Genomic DNA, 16812 nt, shown 5'->3' on the forward strand with positions numbered 1-16812 from the left:
CATGTTCGTACATGTTTTGTGAACGTCACGAATAAATATGTTTTATATTTTATCTTTTATCTAGATATACATAATATAAAGCCTGACCAGGGACACAGTCTACACATACAAAGCCTGACCAGTAATATATGATCACTGTCAAGAGGGCGCTGTTATTTTCATGTATAGGGTGACAGTTCAATATAGTATGAAAAAATAGTTCCAGTGAAATTCCGCAACATGGCGCGTGATCACGCGGGTATCCCTGGTCAGGCTTTAAAACAATACAGTCATTCGACTAAGCCGTCTAGACAGGGCAATCGTGTGGGGTGCGAGGGGCGAGGGGTGGGTCGCGCGCACCCGAGCTGCAACATCGCCATTGTTAGTAGCTCGGTACTACTTACAAGGCTAGCGTGTCTTATTTGAAATATTTGGTATGCTTGTGTTGGTGTGTAAAAGTCTGTGACAAGAGTGCTTATGCGGTGTCGGCATTTACGCAAACATCAAAGGCGTCGATCCACTGTTACTTTTTACACTGTGCCAGGAATATACACGGTGTAACATGAGGAAACCGAATTTATTAACCACGCATTTCTGAGGTCAAAAGAAGGAAAAAATGTAATATGAGTTAAGGTCAATTTCGCCAAAACAATTTTTTATTTGTTTTGTTTTTTTTCAAATTTTTGAATGTATTTGTACATAATAAATAAATGTTATCGGTAAACTTGTCGCTTAAAATAGATTTTTACATATTTTTTTCTTAAAACCTACTTTTTGCAAAGTGTTACTTGTCACTTTTTGACATCTATCAATAAGGATATTTAGACTACGTCCCATAGCAGCAACATCACCATCAAAAAGGCCTTTTACACTATGTAACAATAAAAACTTTTATTTTTTAAATTAATATTATCTCTGAAACTAGGCGAATTTCAAAAAAGTTTATAGGACATTTTTGTCTCTAAATATGATCAGGAATACGCTGTTAAAATTATTCGGTTTCCTCATGTTACACCGTGTATATGACCCACCAAAAATATTTCATGTAAAGTGTTGCCAAGGCACACAAAGCTTTTACACTAAAATGTTATCAGATCCCGTAGTAGGTACCAAGACTTTTACTCTGTGAGTCCTAACTACGTAAGCTCTAACTGTATATGTGTTGTATAAAGCCAACATCTTGATCAAACAGTACGGCTTGGCCGTTTCGTTTCTGTCAAATGGGCGGAAACGTGCCGAGAACATATATGCACTGCCCATAGTCTAATAAAACATGGTCTTCTCTTCCCAGAGAGACACAAGCCTACGTCACAATAACATTGCCACTTTATATAGCGCTATTGCATATTATTATATAGCGCTGTCGCACGATGACGTAGGCTTGTGTCAGTCACGTGGTCGGAAGAGAGTACCAGGCGGAGTATATTATTATACCATGGCACTGCCTTTTGCCCTTTGTCTCGTCTTGGCGGGGGCACGGCCATCACGCGCCATGTTGCGGAATTTCACTGTAACTATTTTTTTCATACTATACTGCTGTACTGTCACCCTATACATGAGAACAACAGCGCCCTCTTGACAATGGTCATATAATATATATATTACTAGTCAGGCTTTAAATAATAATAAAAACTTGTGATTGGCTAAAATTTAATTGTATATGTCAAATATTTTAAGCGGCGTTGCAAAGCTGCGCTATAGTTGTGCCTTTCTCGAGAACGTTCTCCGTTTACTATGGGGAATGTTTTCGTACAAGAACATTCCCCAAACAAAACTAAATGGAGAACGTTCTCGAGAACGGCACAAGTATCTACTGCGCGCAGCGGTCGAGTCGCTCGAAGCATGATACACGTGGGTTCATTCTCGAGCACTATTCAGACCTCTGTAGTCATTCTAGTTCTTAGTAACAACACCAAACGTGGTTATCATCTGCGTCCCTTAACAGTGACAGACTTATGGCGTTATTCACAAACGCTATACTGGCCTGAATGAGCGATGAATCGTTTGTCTTTATCTGTCATTTTGAATTATGTATTTGTAAGAATAGGATAACACATTTAACTATCACGCCCGTAAAGTTTTATGAAAAGGGCTCATTTAGACGGTGCGAGAAGTCGCATGCATTCATTACATTGCGGTTTTTGATAGGTCGGTTGAATAGGACGTAACCAACAGTCCGCAATGTAACTAAAATCGCATCCGAGTTCGCGCGCCGTCTAGCTAGCTAGCTTCCCTCCTTGCCGTATCCGGCAATGGCGACTCCATCAACAATCCAAGCAAACCCAAACTTTGTCTTGAAGATGCGGTCACACGATGCGCAATGGAGTCGTCCAGTCGAGTTGCGGGTGTATGTGTAGGAGGGCTTAGGTCGCGTCTTGCGGATATGACGCTTAGCATCTAGGTCTTCCAGACGCTGCTGCTCAAATTGAGCTACTTTCTTATGAACACTAGAACGCCATTCCGATCTTTGTAATGCAATGCCCTCCCAGCAGTCAGTCGGTATCCCGCAAGCGACGAGGTGGCGTTTGAGAACGTCTTTGTCTTTATGTCGTGTGTGTGGCGCGCCGTCTAAATCAGCCCTAAAGGGGTAATATTTTGTGTTCACAAACTCAACGACGGTTACAGATGCGACCTCCAGCCCGGCTCCTACCTGATCATGCCGACCACCTTCGAGCCACGCGAGGAAGCCAACTTCTCGCTCCGGATCTTCTCCACCAAGACCATCAGGATGAGGGCCTTGGACTCCGCCCCGCAGATGATCAAAGCTGCCGTCATCAGGGCTCCGCCTGGCTTGGAACTTAGCCGATCAGTCAGGTTAGTATTTAAAGGTGCCCACAGATTACCAGTTCGCCGGACGATATCGGCCTGTCAGTTAAACGCAAAAGGTTCCGAACAACTGACAGCTACGCTGATATCGTCCGGCGAACTGGTAATTCAGTGGGCCCCTTAATAATATTTAGATCACAACGGTTAACTCACGTGAGGTATTAGTCGCTATTGGCGACATGTTTCGGGCCCATCATGGGTCCTTCTTCAGGCTCGAGCGCTCAAAAGAATGCTCAGTGTATAAAAATGATATCCATAGTAAGATCTTTGTGTGGTTAACTAACTCGATATAATTTATTTTTGGGCAAAGTTAATGAATGAATCCATTTTAGACTATTCTAAATAGTTAGAAGCGACGCTAGAGCTTATAGACGATCTTACTGATAGACGGTCTTCTCCACAATGACACTATTTTGAGTAGGATAACCCAAAAACACAATAAGAAGTATTTTCACGAAAAAAAAGAAATATAGTCCGTCAACCTGTCAATATAAAAGGACGTAAATTTCAATTTGTTTTATTGGAGATCAACCCTACGCGCCTACATTTTTCTAGAATCCCTTTGGCTTGTCAAACTATAGTAGTAGACGCATTTTTTTTTTATTGAAGACCGGCCCTACGCGCCTACATTTTACTAGAATCCCTTTGGCTTGTCAAACTATAGTAGTCGCAAACCAAACTGACGAGCGGAGTCGTAAAACTTCTCATTCCCGCTCGCGTGGTCGAAGGTAGGCTGCGAGAGAGACATATTTTTTGACGACCGGTCTGGCCTAGAGAGTATTAGTGACCCTACCTGTAAAGCCGACGGTCCTGGGTTCGGATCTCGGTAAGGGTATTTATTTGTGTGATGAACAGAAATTTGTTCCTTAGTTATTAGTGTTTTCTATGTATATACGTATGTAATTTTATCTATATAAGTATGTATATCGTCGCCTAGCAGCCATAATTCAAGCCTTGCTTAATAGTTTGGGGCTAGGTTGATCTGTATAAGATGTCCCCTGTTTATTTATTTATATTATATGATCCCGGTCGTCAGTCTGGTTTGCGTGTACTACAGCTCATATAGAGCCCTTGTTGGTCCAGCTTCGCCCAGTACGAGGCGATCTTCCTCCAGCTAGCCGACGAGCATCGAACCATCGACGCCTTCGAGCTGCAAGAGTTGCTTGACGCCTGCCTGCCCAACGATTATATCAAGAGCTGCGCGTCCATCGACACGTGCAAACAGATTGTGCTATCGCTTGATGTATCCTTTATAATACGCACTAAGCGCCGAAAATACAAAAAAATATATCGGTAACCGCCAAAGACGTCAACTTACGCGCGAGGCTACAGCCGAATATCAACCTTAATGCATTCAGACAAGGTTTGCTATGAAATGCCGGACACGATAGGCGTTGAAAGGGGTAAATAGTTGAATGTTTTTGTTCATCCAAGCATAATAGTGTTACCACGTATTATTTAGAGCAGCCATTCTCTAAGTGTGTTCCGCGGAACCCTAGGCTTCCGCGACACCCTGCAGGGGTTCCGCAAGAATTTAGAACACTATGCTTTAGTCGCCTCGAAAAATTTTACTATGCAAAAAACACACTTCTAAAAACGATTGTTTTATATATTGTAGGGTTCCATCAAGTATTTCGCTTTCCAAAAGGGTTCCGTCAAAAAAAAAGATTGAGAACCGCTGATTTAGAGATTCACACTTCTTATCGCATAAGTCGCATGTATGAATTTGTTGAGCCACTGGATCTAGCTGAGGCCAGGCTACCAGCCTGATGACAACTGTGCCTTTTATGTCTCAAACTTGAGCTTGCTGCTTGCTTGAGCTGGATAACTTATCCAGCCACACTTCGTCGTGCTACTACGTACTAGGTAGTACATAGACCTTCCTTAGCCACCCCCCAGAAAACAGGCACCGGCCGCATCAGCCTCGCCAACTTCAAGGACCTGATGTGCTCCCTGAAGCACTGGCAGATGGTATTCAAGGCCCACGCCCGCGAGAAGATGGGAGTCTTGCTAGCGGAGCGCCTCAGAGATGCGCTACGAGAGGTATTTGTTACATTTTAATACCTATTTATACTGGGTCAAGCAAATCTTGTCAGTAGAAAAAGGCGCGAAATTCAAATTTTCTATGGGACGATATCCTTTCTCGCCTACATTTTTCAAATTTGCCGCCTTTTTCTACTGACAAGATCTGCTTGATCCAGTATATTTAGTTATGTAACATAATTTCTAAAATCAAATTACCTAAGTACGAAATTCCTAAAGACAGATTATCGAAAATCAAAATATATAATGTACGAAATTCCTTTCCTTTTCGATGACGGCGACCCCAAATAAACATTATGGACGTTGTCTAGCGTGAGCCCTAATGTGGCTGGCCATTTATACGTATTTAAATTGAGTTCCAACAGCTTATACGCTGGGTGAATTTGGGGGCGTGATCCTGAATGTCAACAACTTGTTAAGATGGTCATACTAAACAAATTTCCCCATGGGACTAACCACAATTTCGCGAAAAGTACTAGTAGGTAAACGAAACGTAAGGGCGCAGGGGTATACTTTTTTTCCTATTTTCATATCGATCCCAAGGAAAACCTTTAGTATATCAAAATACATTATTGACATTCGAGAAAACGTCCTCAAAATCACCCAGTATCATCTAAATGAAGAAAAAAACCTTAGTTTTTACCACTGGTAACAACTTGGTAACTAGTGGGAATAACACTAATTTCGTCACGTTTATTTTTTTTCAGGTGGGCTTCGTTGTTCCCGACAGAGCGATGACCCTGTTGCTTCTGAGATACATGAGGAAAGACGGCATGCTGCGGTTTGGAGACTTCGTGTCCACCGTCATGCACTTGCATCGAGCGTTCAGTAAGTTTGTCTAGCTAGTGACCCGCCCGGCTTCGCATGGGTTAACAAATTTTACACCTAAACCTCAAGAATCACTCTACTGATAGGTGAAATCCGTTCAGTAGTTTTTGAGTTTATCGCGACAAACATACAAACAGACAGACGCGGCGGGGGACTTTTTTTTATAAGGAGTAGCAGGGAGTAGTGATAAACCTATCCTACTAGACCGCGAGCCAGGAACAGATTTCCATGACCAATTGCCTCCCGGGTGATAGCTCGTATAGTGGTCGTAATTTCATCAGGCATTTCAATAAACGCCTTACGGATTTGCGGACATAAATGGTAGGCGCCTATTTTTTACATGTTCATGCAAGTAGCTGACGGTCTTTCCACCGCTATACAACCGGCTGACGATTTTTTATTTATTTATAATAACATCTCTAAACTATCATCTGACAAAGTTTCAAACGGGAGGCGATGACTGAAAAAAAAATATTTTTTTATATTCATGTGATCAACTGACGGTCTTTCCACCGCTATACAACCGGCTGACTATATTTTTAATTCACGATAGCATCTAAACTATCATCTGACGAAGTATCAAGCGGGACACGATGACTAACGATATTTGCTCCTGGCCCGCGGTCTATACCGATGTGCAAGTTACTACTTAGGGGAAAAAAAAATAGATTTTTCTTATTTCCCAAATATCTCAAAAAGTATTAATATTATTAAACATGTATATGAGAAGGGCTCTAGAAAGCGACAAAATTTTACAATAGTTATTTATACATTTTTTTCGTTTTCAATAAAGAAGGATGTTCGAGAAAATTCTGTTGATTAACAATTGCATAACATATTGAAAAAATAACTTTAAGATAAATTTATACAAGTAGTACATTTGTTAACATGTTTTAAATACATCATAATTTTTAAAAAATTTCATTCAATATTTAATTATATTTAATGTTACGTAATCGTTTATTCACGCTGCGCGCGTTTCTCGAAAATGAGGCGCGGAGGGCTATGTTCAGCGTTGAATAAAAAGTATAAATAATGGAGATACAGTTCTGCAAGTATGGAAGGTTTGATTGGAAATATCCTCCTCTTTTATAATATTAATTTTGGTTTCCGTCCATCTGTCACCAGGCTGTATCTCACGAACCGTGACAGCTAGACAGTTGAAATTTTCACAGATTATGTATTTCTGTTGCCGCTATATAGCAACAAATAATATAAACAGAATAAAATAAAGATTTAAGTGGTGCTCCCATACAACAAACGTGATTTTTGACCGAAGTTAAGCAACGTCGGGCGGGGTCAGTTCAGTACTTGGATGGTGACGGTTTTTTTTGCCGTTTTTGCATTATGGTACGGAACCCTTCTTGTTTTTTTTTTCTCCTATTAGGATCGAAAGAGCTCGTGATTCTGTGTAGAAATAACATAAAAATTCACAAATCTGAAATAACGACATTAATTATTGAACCATATCAATAATTAATCAGTTAAATCAGTCTGTTTCCTTATTATTTTACTAAGTACTTATTCGTTTGTTTTTTCAGACGTGTTTTACACAAACGCGGCCACGTCAAACTACATAAACCTGAACCTATCTGAGGCAAGTATTTCTTTATGTTATTTTCACTCAAGGCACCTGCTCAAACATATCAGCACGGCTACTACAGCTAGAACATGTTATAGTCGTGACATTTGGTTACCAATATTTAAAAAGCGCTGGTGGCCTAGCGGTAAGAGCGTGCGGCTTTCAATCCAAAGGTCGCGGGTTAGAGCCCCGGCTCGTACCAATGAGTTTTTCGGAACTTATGTACGAAATATCATTCGATATTTACCAGTTGCTTCTCGTTGAACGAAAACATCGTGAGGAAACCGGAATAATCCTAATAAAGCCTAGTTTCCCCTCTGGGTTGGGAGGTGAGATGGCAGTCGCTTTCGTAAAGACTAGTGCCTAACGTCAATTCTTGGGACCCCAGGCTCCCATGCCGCAAAATGCCGGGATAACGCGAGGAAGAAGAAGAAGATTTGTGACCAATATTTTTATTTGTTGCAGTGGCTGAAATGTGCGCTAACCTGTTAAATCATCAGTTGATCATCATTCTTGTTATGTTTGTGTAAAAAGAGGACGATTTCATATCGATATTCATAATTAACTAGTTTTTAATTAAGTGACATCTTCATACATATATATTTTGTGGTAATGAAATATTATATCGATGGTTAAATATTTGCCATTATTAACAGATCAAATAAAACAGCACTGTATAAAAGTATCAAGTTAAGTAATACTTTAATGATATTTCACAATATATATTGTTAATTTGAATTATTTACTGGCATTATACTCGCAGTTTTTGGACAGTATTCAAGGTATAAGATATGATTCATGTAAATGACATAGCTTAAGAACTTACTCTAAAAATTAAACGTAAACGCTGCCTACACGCGTAAAAATCCATAAAATACTGAAACAACAGATAATTCTACAAGATTCAACATAAGTAGTCATTTTAAAATATATGTTAAAAAAATGAAATGTTTTTTAACATATTACTCACACAAAATTCTAGAACCGTATAACACTTACGATCGAGACAATAAAAAAGATCTCCCAAAATTTATTTAGTACGAACTCCTTATTTATTTGTGCGTGACGAACCTGAAGCTAGATTTTCCTTACAATTAACATATTTAATGCTGCCTAAAAAAGCGCTGATACTTAATATAAAAAAATATATTAACAACCAAATTTTTAATTGTATTTTATTAATTAGCCGTTATACCTGAGTTAAAAAAAAAGTCTCGGCTTTTTGTTACAACCGCATGTGTATGGCCAGCTTTACAATCGAATACTCGATGCATTTAAAATTAAATTAATGTAAATGTTAATTAAGTTCAGAAAATTATTGTAAACGATCTCGCTTTAAAAATAAAAGTATTATTAAGTGACATTTCTAAAGATCACCAAGGTGGCGTTATGCTATCCACACTTGTGCCGACGGGGAGTTTCAATCCTTAAGGCATATGCTAATACTAGATTGCTTTGTGAAAAAAAATCCGAAGAAAAAAACCATGTAAGTCGTAGTAATGCGACAGTGAGACTAAAATTGATTGCGTCGAACGATGGTCCCTATGACAGTGCTGAAGGTGCTCTTTTATATTTTTTCAATAATTGTGCTATACTTAAAAAAATTATTCTAAAATCATTTTACGAGACTGCTACTCCATATAAAAAGGAAATGTCATAGGGAGCATCATTCGGTGCGAGAGCGAGCGCTATACTTTTAGCATGCTAAAATTGGCAATTCCTGCAATCTTTAACTTTAAAGCTTGGTGGTCTTTAGAGTTTAGTAATATTTTCTTAAAGCTCTTTAATAGTATAAATCGCTTCATTACTAAGATTTCCACCGACTTGGCGTTTTAAATTAAGTAAGAAATCTCTTTTCACGTGAAATTTCAAATTCCTTAATAACATTATTTTGTATCAAAGGGGCTATTCATAAATTACGTAATTTCAAATTAGGGGAGGGGGGTCAAAAATCGATGACGTAATTTATGGACAGCCCCAAAGCTGGGTTTTATTTTTTTCAGAGGCCCTAACCAAGATGACAATAGCGGTCGCCTAAACTAACTTTGCACCGATTTAAATAGAACAAAGTGATGAGGTGTCATTATAAATGCCATATTCTAATGGAAATTTAACATTAATGATAGAATTGCCACACTTTGTCTTTACAATGCCATGCAGAGTTATCTTGGTCCGGCTCTATCAGGGTGACAGATGCTATAGTTAGACCACTAAAAGTCTGCAGCGATTTAGATAGCCCACGCAGTGCAAGTGTTATTTATACGTCATAATTTCATAGAAGTTTACGTTTAAAATTAGAGATGCACCGGATATCCGGTTACTATCCGGTATCCGGCCTATCCGGCCCTCTTTTTACTATCCGGCCGGATACCGGATAGTCACCTACTATCCGGCCGGATACCGGATAGTCACCTACTATCCGGCCGGATACCGGATAGTCACCCTACTATCCGGCCGGATACCGGATAGTAATTTTGCTTGATTTTGGAGTCAACAAATTGGATTTAAGAAACAGTGACGGTCATAATCGTACTCGTTTATTATTTTAAAACATTTTAAACATTCCGCTATTGCACGCGCACTCATTTTCGAACCTAGAAATGAGTCCACGCGAACTTTCACTACGAAACAGATCAAAGCCTGCACAATGCGCACCTGAAAAACCGAAATGTAGGTATAATTTCGCCGTTCGAATATTCGGCGGCCGGATACCGGATATCCGGCCGATGACCAGGCCGAATATCCGGTATCCGGTATCCGGCCAAACAACTATCCGTTGCATCTCTATTTAAAATAACACTTGCACTGCGTGGGTATCGAAATCGCTGCTGACTTATCTTTGTATAACTCTACGAAACAGGGATGATGCGAATATTCGCATCCGCATCCCCAACCGCGGAACTTCCGCATTATTTTAAAAATTCTAAAGTAGTTGAAAGAAACGTGGAGCTAATTATTACGTTAAAGGGGGTTTTTAGAAAAAGTAGCACCATTTCCTTTTTTGACGAAAAACCATCAACTTCTGGGTTATTTAGACTCTGAATCATCACAAGTAGGTCCTTTTAAATGAAACAAAGAAAAAAGTCTCCAGTTTTTCATACAAATTTTGGGTGTCAGATTTGTGACGGTCCATACAAAATGTACGTGTAAAATGCGGTACAACCCAGGTTTTTTTGCATCCTCGTGATTCTGAGTAGAAATAACTAGACATGCCCCGAATAGTGAATATGGCCGAATACCGAATATTCGGCCTCTCTAGACCGAATACCGAATATTCGGCGACCGAATATTCGGCATGATATGCGAACATTTTGAATCACAATTATTATGAAAACTGTTCGCCAACAAAGCACAACGTTTGCTAATACATATATATTTTTATGTTGAACAATTAATGAATGTAGTTAGAGTCAATCAAATTAGACCCATGATAAAAATAAAATATTTTGTAATCAACAAATGCTCAAAAACGTACCTTCGTGTCTAACTACTTGCCAAGAATACATTTTAAATATTAAATATACCTATTTTTTGGTTATTTTATGAGTAATTTTTCTTTTTAAGTCTAAACAGATATTCGGTATTCGGCTGAATGATGCCTACGATTCAGCCGAATACCGAATATTCGGCAAAGTGGCCGAACAGGCCGAATACCGAATAGTTGCCAAATATTCGTGGCATCTCGAGAAATAACCCAAAAGTTTATGGATTATTGAAAAAAGTAAATGGTAAACTTTTAAATGAAAATATACATTTGATGGATAGGTACAATCGACCCTTATTTAAACAAGTAAGTTAAATTTACTATTTGGCATTCCTTTATTAATTTACTATTTGGCCTTTAAACTACATCTAGATATATTTACTAAAACTAAAATGTTTTTAGAACTAAACGTTATTTCTGAGATTTTTAAAAACGTACGGAAATGGTGACGGACTAAAATCAAATCGAGTATGTTCATAAAATTTTTGCAGCTTAATTATAAAGGAAATTATTACAGTGGACACACATTTCAATGAAATTCAAATTTCTATGAAAGTATGACGTTTCTAGTTTCTAATAACACTCACTCACGAGCTCTTTCGATACTAATAGGAGAGGAAGTGTTCCAAAAATTATACATAAATTTTTCGTTCTTTCCATTCCGTTATCGTAACACAAAGCATAATGAAAAAAAAGGTAACGGTATGGAAATTATAATCTTAGAGAATACTTTTTTTTTTCATTATAAGGATCGTAAGAGCTCGTGATTCTGAAATAAAATGGCCCACTTTGTAAAAATGTTTGAGTTAGAGAATAACTTTATTTTTATATTACAAAAAGGTTTATTAAAGATTAATTCGGTATATTATATTCTCATTCTGTAATCTAACCCCAAACGTTAAAAGGACAAGGGTCTAAGTATGCTTTACATTATTGTGGATAGACAGTATGAGGTGGTGTTCAAAAGGCGAGGATTTTTAAAATTTTATCTTTACTTATATCTTAAAAAGATATTTAATGGATATATCTTATATTTAATATATTTACAAATTACTCCGTTGGACATTAGCTCAGCCCAAGTTTGTAGTTCTTGGAAATACTTATACACCCTATATTATTCGACGTAGCTAAAATATTTACTTTTGTGGGCTCCAAAATTCACATCTATGAACTGTAAAATAAATATTTCCTATGGCCGGTAGGCGGGCGCTACTATTGCGCACACAGCCAGAATATACGATAATGTAGTATCCTGATAGCCCAGAGATGGCATGGGCCAATTCTAGTAGTTTAGTTGATATTAAGCACTACCTATTTTATTTACTCGTACACGTGATTTGCCTTAAGGCCTTTAAGCATTGTGAAATACCTGAGAACCCAGTTTTACCTAATCTTTATATTTATATTTTATAATCTTATGTAAGTTATGCAATTGATCTAATCACAATAACTTTACACATTGTATTTGTATGTAATGTACTATATGTGCTTACAAATAAATGTATGAAAAATTACTCTCGTGTTTTATTATTATATATTATGTACGTAAATTTTAATTGACCAAGCGAAAGCGAAGTTCTCCGTTTCAGCTTGGGCAAAAAAAAATTCGTGTCCCGGATGTTCTCGTATACAAGTCGCGTTTCCAACCAATTTTCTTCTGGCGTTTAACCCTTTAACCGCCAGAGTCTGATATATAAGACATAACATATCCAGCTAATTTCGCCACAGTCTGATAAATAAGACAAAGTCCATTTATCTGGGAATTATACCAGATAAATGGACTCGGGTCAAGGTACGCTTTATACCAAAGGCAGGGAAAAAGGACTACTCACAGCCTAAATCCTTCAGACCAATTAGTCTAACATCGTTCTTACTTAAAACGATGGAAAGAATCATTGATCAGCACATTAGAGCCAATTACCTTGTGGAAAGACCACTAAGTGTAAACCAACATGCTTACCAAAAGGGAAAATCTACGGAGACTGCCCTACTTGACCTGGTTGACAAGGTGCAGAAAACCCTAGAGGATAAGCAAACCGCTCTATGTGCGTTCCTTGATGTCGAGAGTGCTTTCGACAATACGCCCACAGAGACCATACTCAATGGTATGAAATCAAAGGGAGTAGACGAAACCACCACCAGATGGGTACATAGCATGCTCTCGAATAGAGTAGCCACTCTAACCCTCAATACTGTACACTCTTATGGACCCTAGCAGTGGACCAACTTCTTGCAATTATGTCAGGCCAAGACTATGACACACAAGGATATGCCGACGACCTTGTAGTCATCATCAAAGGCCCATGCCTCCACACGATATCCAACCTAATGCAAGGAGCTCTAAAGTCTAAACACCATATTCAAATGGTGTCGAGAAAATGACTTGTCCATTAATCCGAGCAAGACCGTGATAGTACCATTCACACGAAAACGCAAGCTCGAAAAGCTCACAGAACCAAGACTTAATGGACAAATAATATCATTCTCAGACGAGGTCAAGTACCTGGGGGTCACCTTCGACCAAAAGTTAACTTGGAACCCTCACCTGAGGAACATCATACAAAAAGCAAAAATGGCCATGTGGTCATGCTGTCGCATGGCAGGAGCGAGATGGGGCATAAGACCCAAAATTGCTATGTGGTTATACACAGCTGTAGTGAGGCCAATTATCACCTACGCTTCCGCAGTCTGGTGTAACAAAACCAACCAAAAGACGGCAATAGACACATTAAACAGCCTGCAACGCACGGCTTGTTTAACAGCAACAGGCGCCTTCTCCTCGACACCGGGAGCGGCCCTAGATGCACTGCTGGATATTATACCACTCCACTTGCAGGTGCAAAAGGAGGCCAAGCAGTGCGTCTACAGAATCTGCACGCTAAACAGGCCAAAATGGCGCTCTCAAGCATTAACCAAACTAAAGGCCTGGGTTTTTGCAAATAGAACCCTTAGCATGCCCACAGATGACACGCACACTCAATGTCACTTTACTAAACTGTACACAGTAGAAATACCTCCTAGAGACAAATGGACTAACGACCAAATGTTCGTCGAAGAGGGAAGCCTTATTTGGTATACGGATGGTTCCAAGAAAGGCAATGATGTAGGATGTGGGATCTATGGTGAGAGACCTAAGCTCAGAGCTAGCGTCAGCATGGGCACACAGGCCTCAATCTTCCAGGCAGAAGTCTTCGCCATCAACAAATGTGCGGAGATCAACCTGGATAGAAACCTAAGACACCAGCATATCTACATCAACTCAGACAGCCAGGCTGCTCTACTGGCACTAGAATCTCTTGAGTCAAACTCAAAACTAGTCCAGAACTGTAAATCAAACCTAAATGCACTGGCTTATTCCAACAAAGTCATACTTAGATGGGTACCAGGGCACTCCGACATTAACGGAAACGAAGAAGCGGATGAACTTGCTAGAAAGGGCGCAGACAAACCCCTGGTCGGCCCAGAACCGTTTTGTGGAACCACAAAACGGGATGCATATTCTCTGCTCAATAACATAGAAAAAACGAGAGCAATCGATTGGTGGAAGTTCGTAAAAGGACAAGAACACTCGAAAGCTCTAATCAAAGGGTTCAACAGCAAAACTGCTAAGGAGCTTCTAGGGCTCAAAAGACACAAAACTTGTGCGGTGACTAGAATTTTGACTGGACACTGCAAGTTGAACAAACACATGTTTCAAATTGGGAAAAAACAAGATGCGACATGCAGGTTCTGCCAAGAGTCAGAGGAGACTGCTATGCACATCCTCTGCTCCTGCGGACCACTAATGTCCAAAAGAAGTGCCTACCTAGGGCGACATATACTGGAACCCTATGAGGTACAGAGCATTACGGCCCAAAGAATCTGGAATTTCCTGGATTCAACGGGCATTAGTAATGAACTTTAAAGGGCCGTCACAATAGATCACAGCTTGGTCGAAGCGACAGTCAAAGGCCCACATAAAACATAATAATAATAAATAAGACAAAGATCTGATTTGGTTTTTACAGCCCATTTATAACTCCCGTAACTATGCCAACCTTAGGGCCAGTTGCACCAACCACATTTGACAGACTGATCAACGTCAGCCGGCGCGCCCCGGCTCATTACTATGAAACTTTCCATACATAAAAATTTAGCGAACTCTTTAACGATACGAACAGTTTGGTGCAACCGACGCTTACTCTGCGTGGTACAATTTCTGTCGGTGGCGACACGAGCACGCTCGATCTAAAATTGCTGGCGGTTAAAAGGTTAATATTCCTGTCTACAACACCAGAATCTATTCTTAGTTCAACATGTGAAGTTATTTTATTTTATTTATTTTCAGGCAACTATTGGCCCATAGATAAATACCTTAAAACTAGCATACAAAAAAAAATGCATAGCTATGTTTACAAATGTGCAATTGTGCAAGTGCATGTCCCTATCCATATGAATGTGCATATGAACTATCTAAAATGCAACTCTAATACTAACATTGGTATGTATGTATAAAACCACACTAGTAAAACAAAATATTTATTCACAAAAAACGACGAAAATATCTAGGTACATCATGAGTCAATAAGTAAGGTACAATTATATAATTATTCACTAACTTAGTTCTAAATGCAACGCAAGTATCGAAACACTGCTCGTTGAAGGTAAAATAATCATTATATAATACTACATAGGAGTTTATAACAGAATATATACAAAATCATAATATACAATACAATTATCAAGTCGATACACATTTTTTTATAATAATATAGCTTATTTCAATAAAAACTACTATTAAAACAATACCGTTTTGCAAAAAAAGGTCTTCTTTATTTATATAAATCTTATATCAAGTGTTTCATGCATTTATTATGCCGTATTTTGACTACAATGCTTGAACTATTATTATCTATTATGCAGATGCGTGCGCATTTTGCCTTTGGTGCTTACAATTTATTTATGCTTGCGTATTTTGGTGAAACTGAATCACATTATGTTTGCCAGTTTTGAGTATTTCGACTCTGCGTATTATTATTTATTCAAAACTCTGTTACTTCTTTAAATATAAGACCCATTGTAAAAAGTTTATTTTCACATCGTTCAATTTTCAAATTCAATTGAAAAACAATTACTTAAACTATCGATTTCATGCTTTACTGAAATCCATTATAACTTATATACTAGTGTAGATATTTTGTGACATACCTACGCTAGCTCATATACGTAGTAGTATTAAATTTTGTGTATGAATGTATGTCATAGGTAGGTATATACTTGCTATGCTTTGCAAATGTTTATCCCCACCATTATTAAAATTCATAATTTATCAGCATTTGAAGACAATTAAGTAAGATAAGAGTTAAACACTTAAAAAACTAATTTCACGTTTCTGTAAGATATTTTTTTATGCATTCAAATTGCATGCCCAAAATATGTATATCGAAATCATTATTTAAATAAATAATAATGTATAATACTATTTTAAAATTTTAGATAGATACAGTACAGGTGGGGTGGCTAAGAAGAAGAAGAAAAACAAGAACCAGAGGCGTGCAGCTCGTCTAGCGCGAGAGCAGCAACTGGACAACACACCAACACCGACACACTCTGCAACCGGTGTGGGTGTGCAGGCTTCCCAGAAGCCGGCACCCAAACCGGCGCCGAACAAGCAGGTTGCTGCTGCCAGGCCTCCGCCGAAGGGAAAAGGTTCCACCCTACCCCTTAAGGCTGGAACGTCGGGCGACAGCCCTACGGGTTCGGCCGCAGATCCCTCCAAACGACGACCTGGTAAGCTCGCACGAGCCGCTGCTAAAAGGATGCGAGATGAGTCCTTCTCCCCGCAAGGAGACAACAAAAAGCAGCGACTAGTGAGCCCAAGCCAACCGTTGTCGTACGCACAAGCAGCGGCATCTGACCTGACGATGGTCATTACTGACGCGAAGTCGGGGAAGATCACCGCTGACCACTCCAACGCCATCCTCCGCGGGTTGCACCAAGCAATCGTGGAGGAGGCGAGGAGAAACCTCGTAGGAGCCAGGCCACCCAAATTCAAGGGCAAGCCCATCTTCGCTGAGGGGCAGCTGAGGGT

The 16812-nt window shown here is 39.2% G+C and overlaps 1 protein-coding gene across 1 annotated transcript in view; it reads left to right on the top strand.

The window, feature by feature from the left end:
- Positions 1 to 7344, top strand: part of LOC134805157 (calpain-C) — a 31135-nt gene extending 23791 nt beyond the window's left edge. The window contains exons 10-15 of the mRNA XM_063778457.1: positions 2605 to 2793; positions 3889 to 4048; positions 4705 to 4848; positions 5556 to 5676; positions 7218 to 7273; positions 7306 to 7344. Coding sequence (XP_063634527.1) covers positions 2605 to 2793; positions 3889 to 4048; positions 4705 to 4848; positions 5556 to 5676; positions 7218 to 7273; positions 7306 to 7344 — 709 coding nt within the window. The remainder of the gene's footprint in view (positions 1 to 2604; positions 2794 to 3888; positions 4049 to 4704; positions 4849 to 5555; positions 5677 to 7217; positions 7274 to 7305) is intronic.
- The last annotated feature ends 9468 nt before the right edge of the window (positions 7345 to 16812 follow it).

This window comes from Cydia splendana, chromosome Z, assembly GCF_910591565.1.
Source record: "Cydia splendana chromosome Z, ilCydSple1.2, whole genome shotgun sequence".
Classification (NCBI taxonomy): Eukaryota; Metazoa; Arthropoda; class Insecta; order Lepidoptera; family Tortricidae; genus Cydia; species Cydia splendana.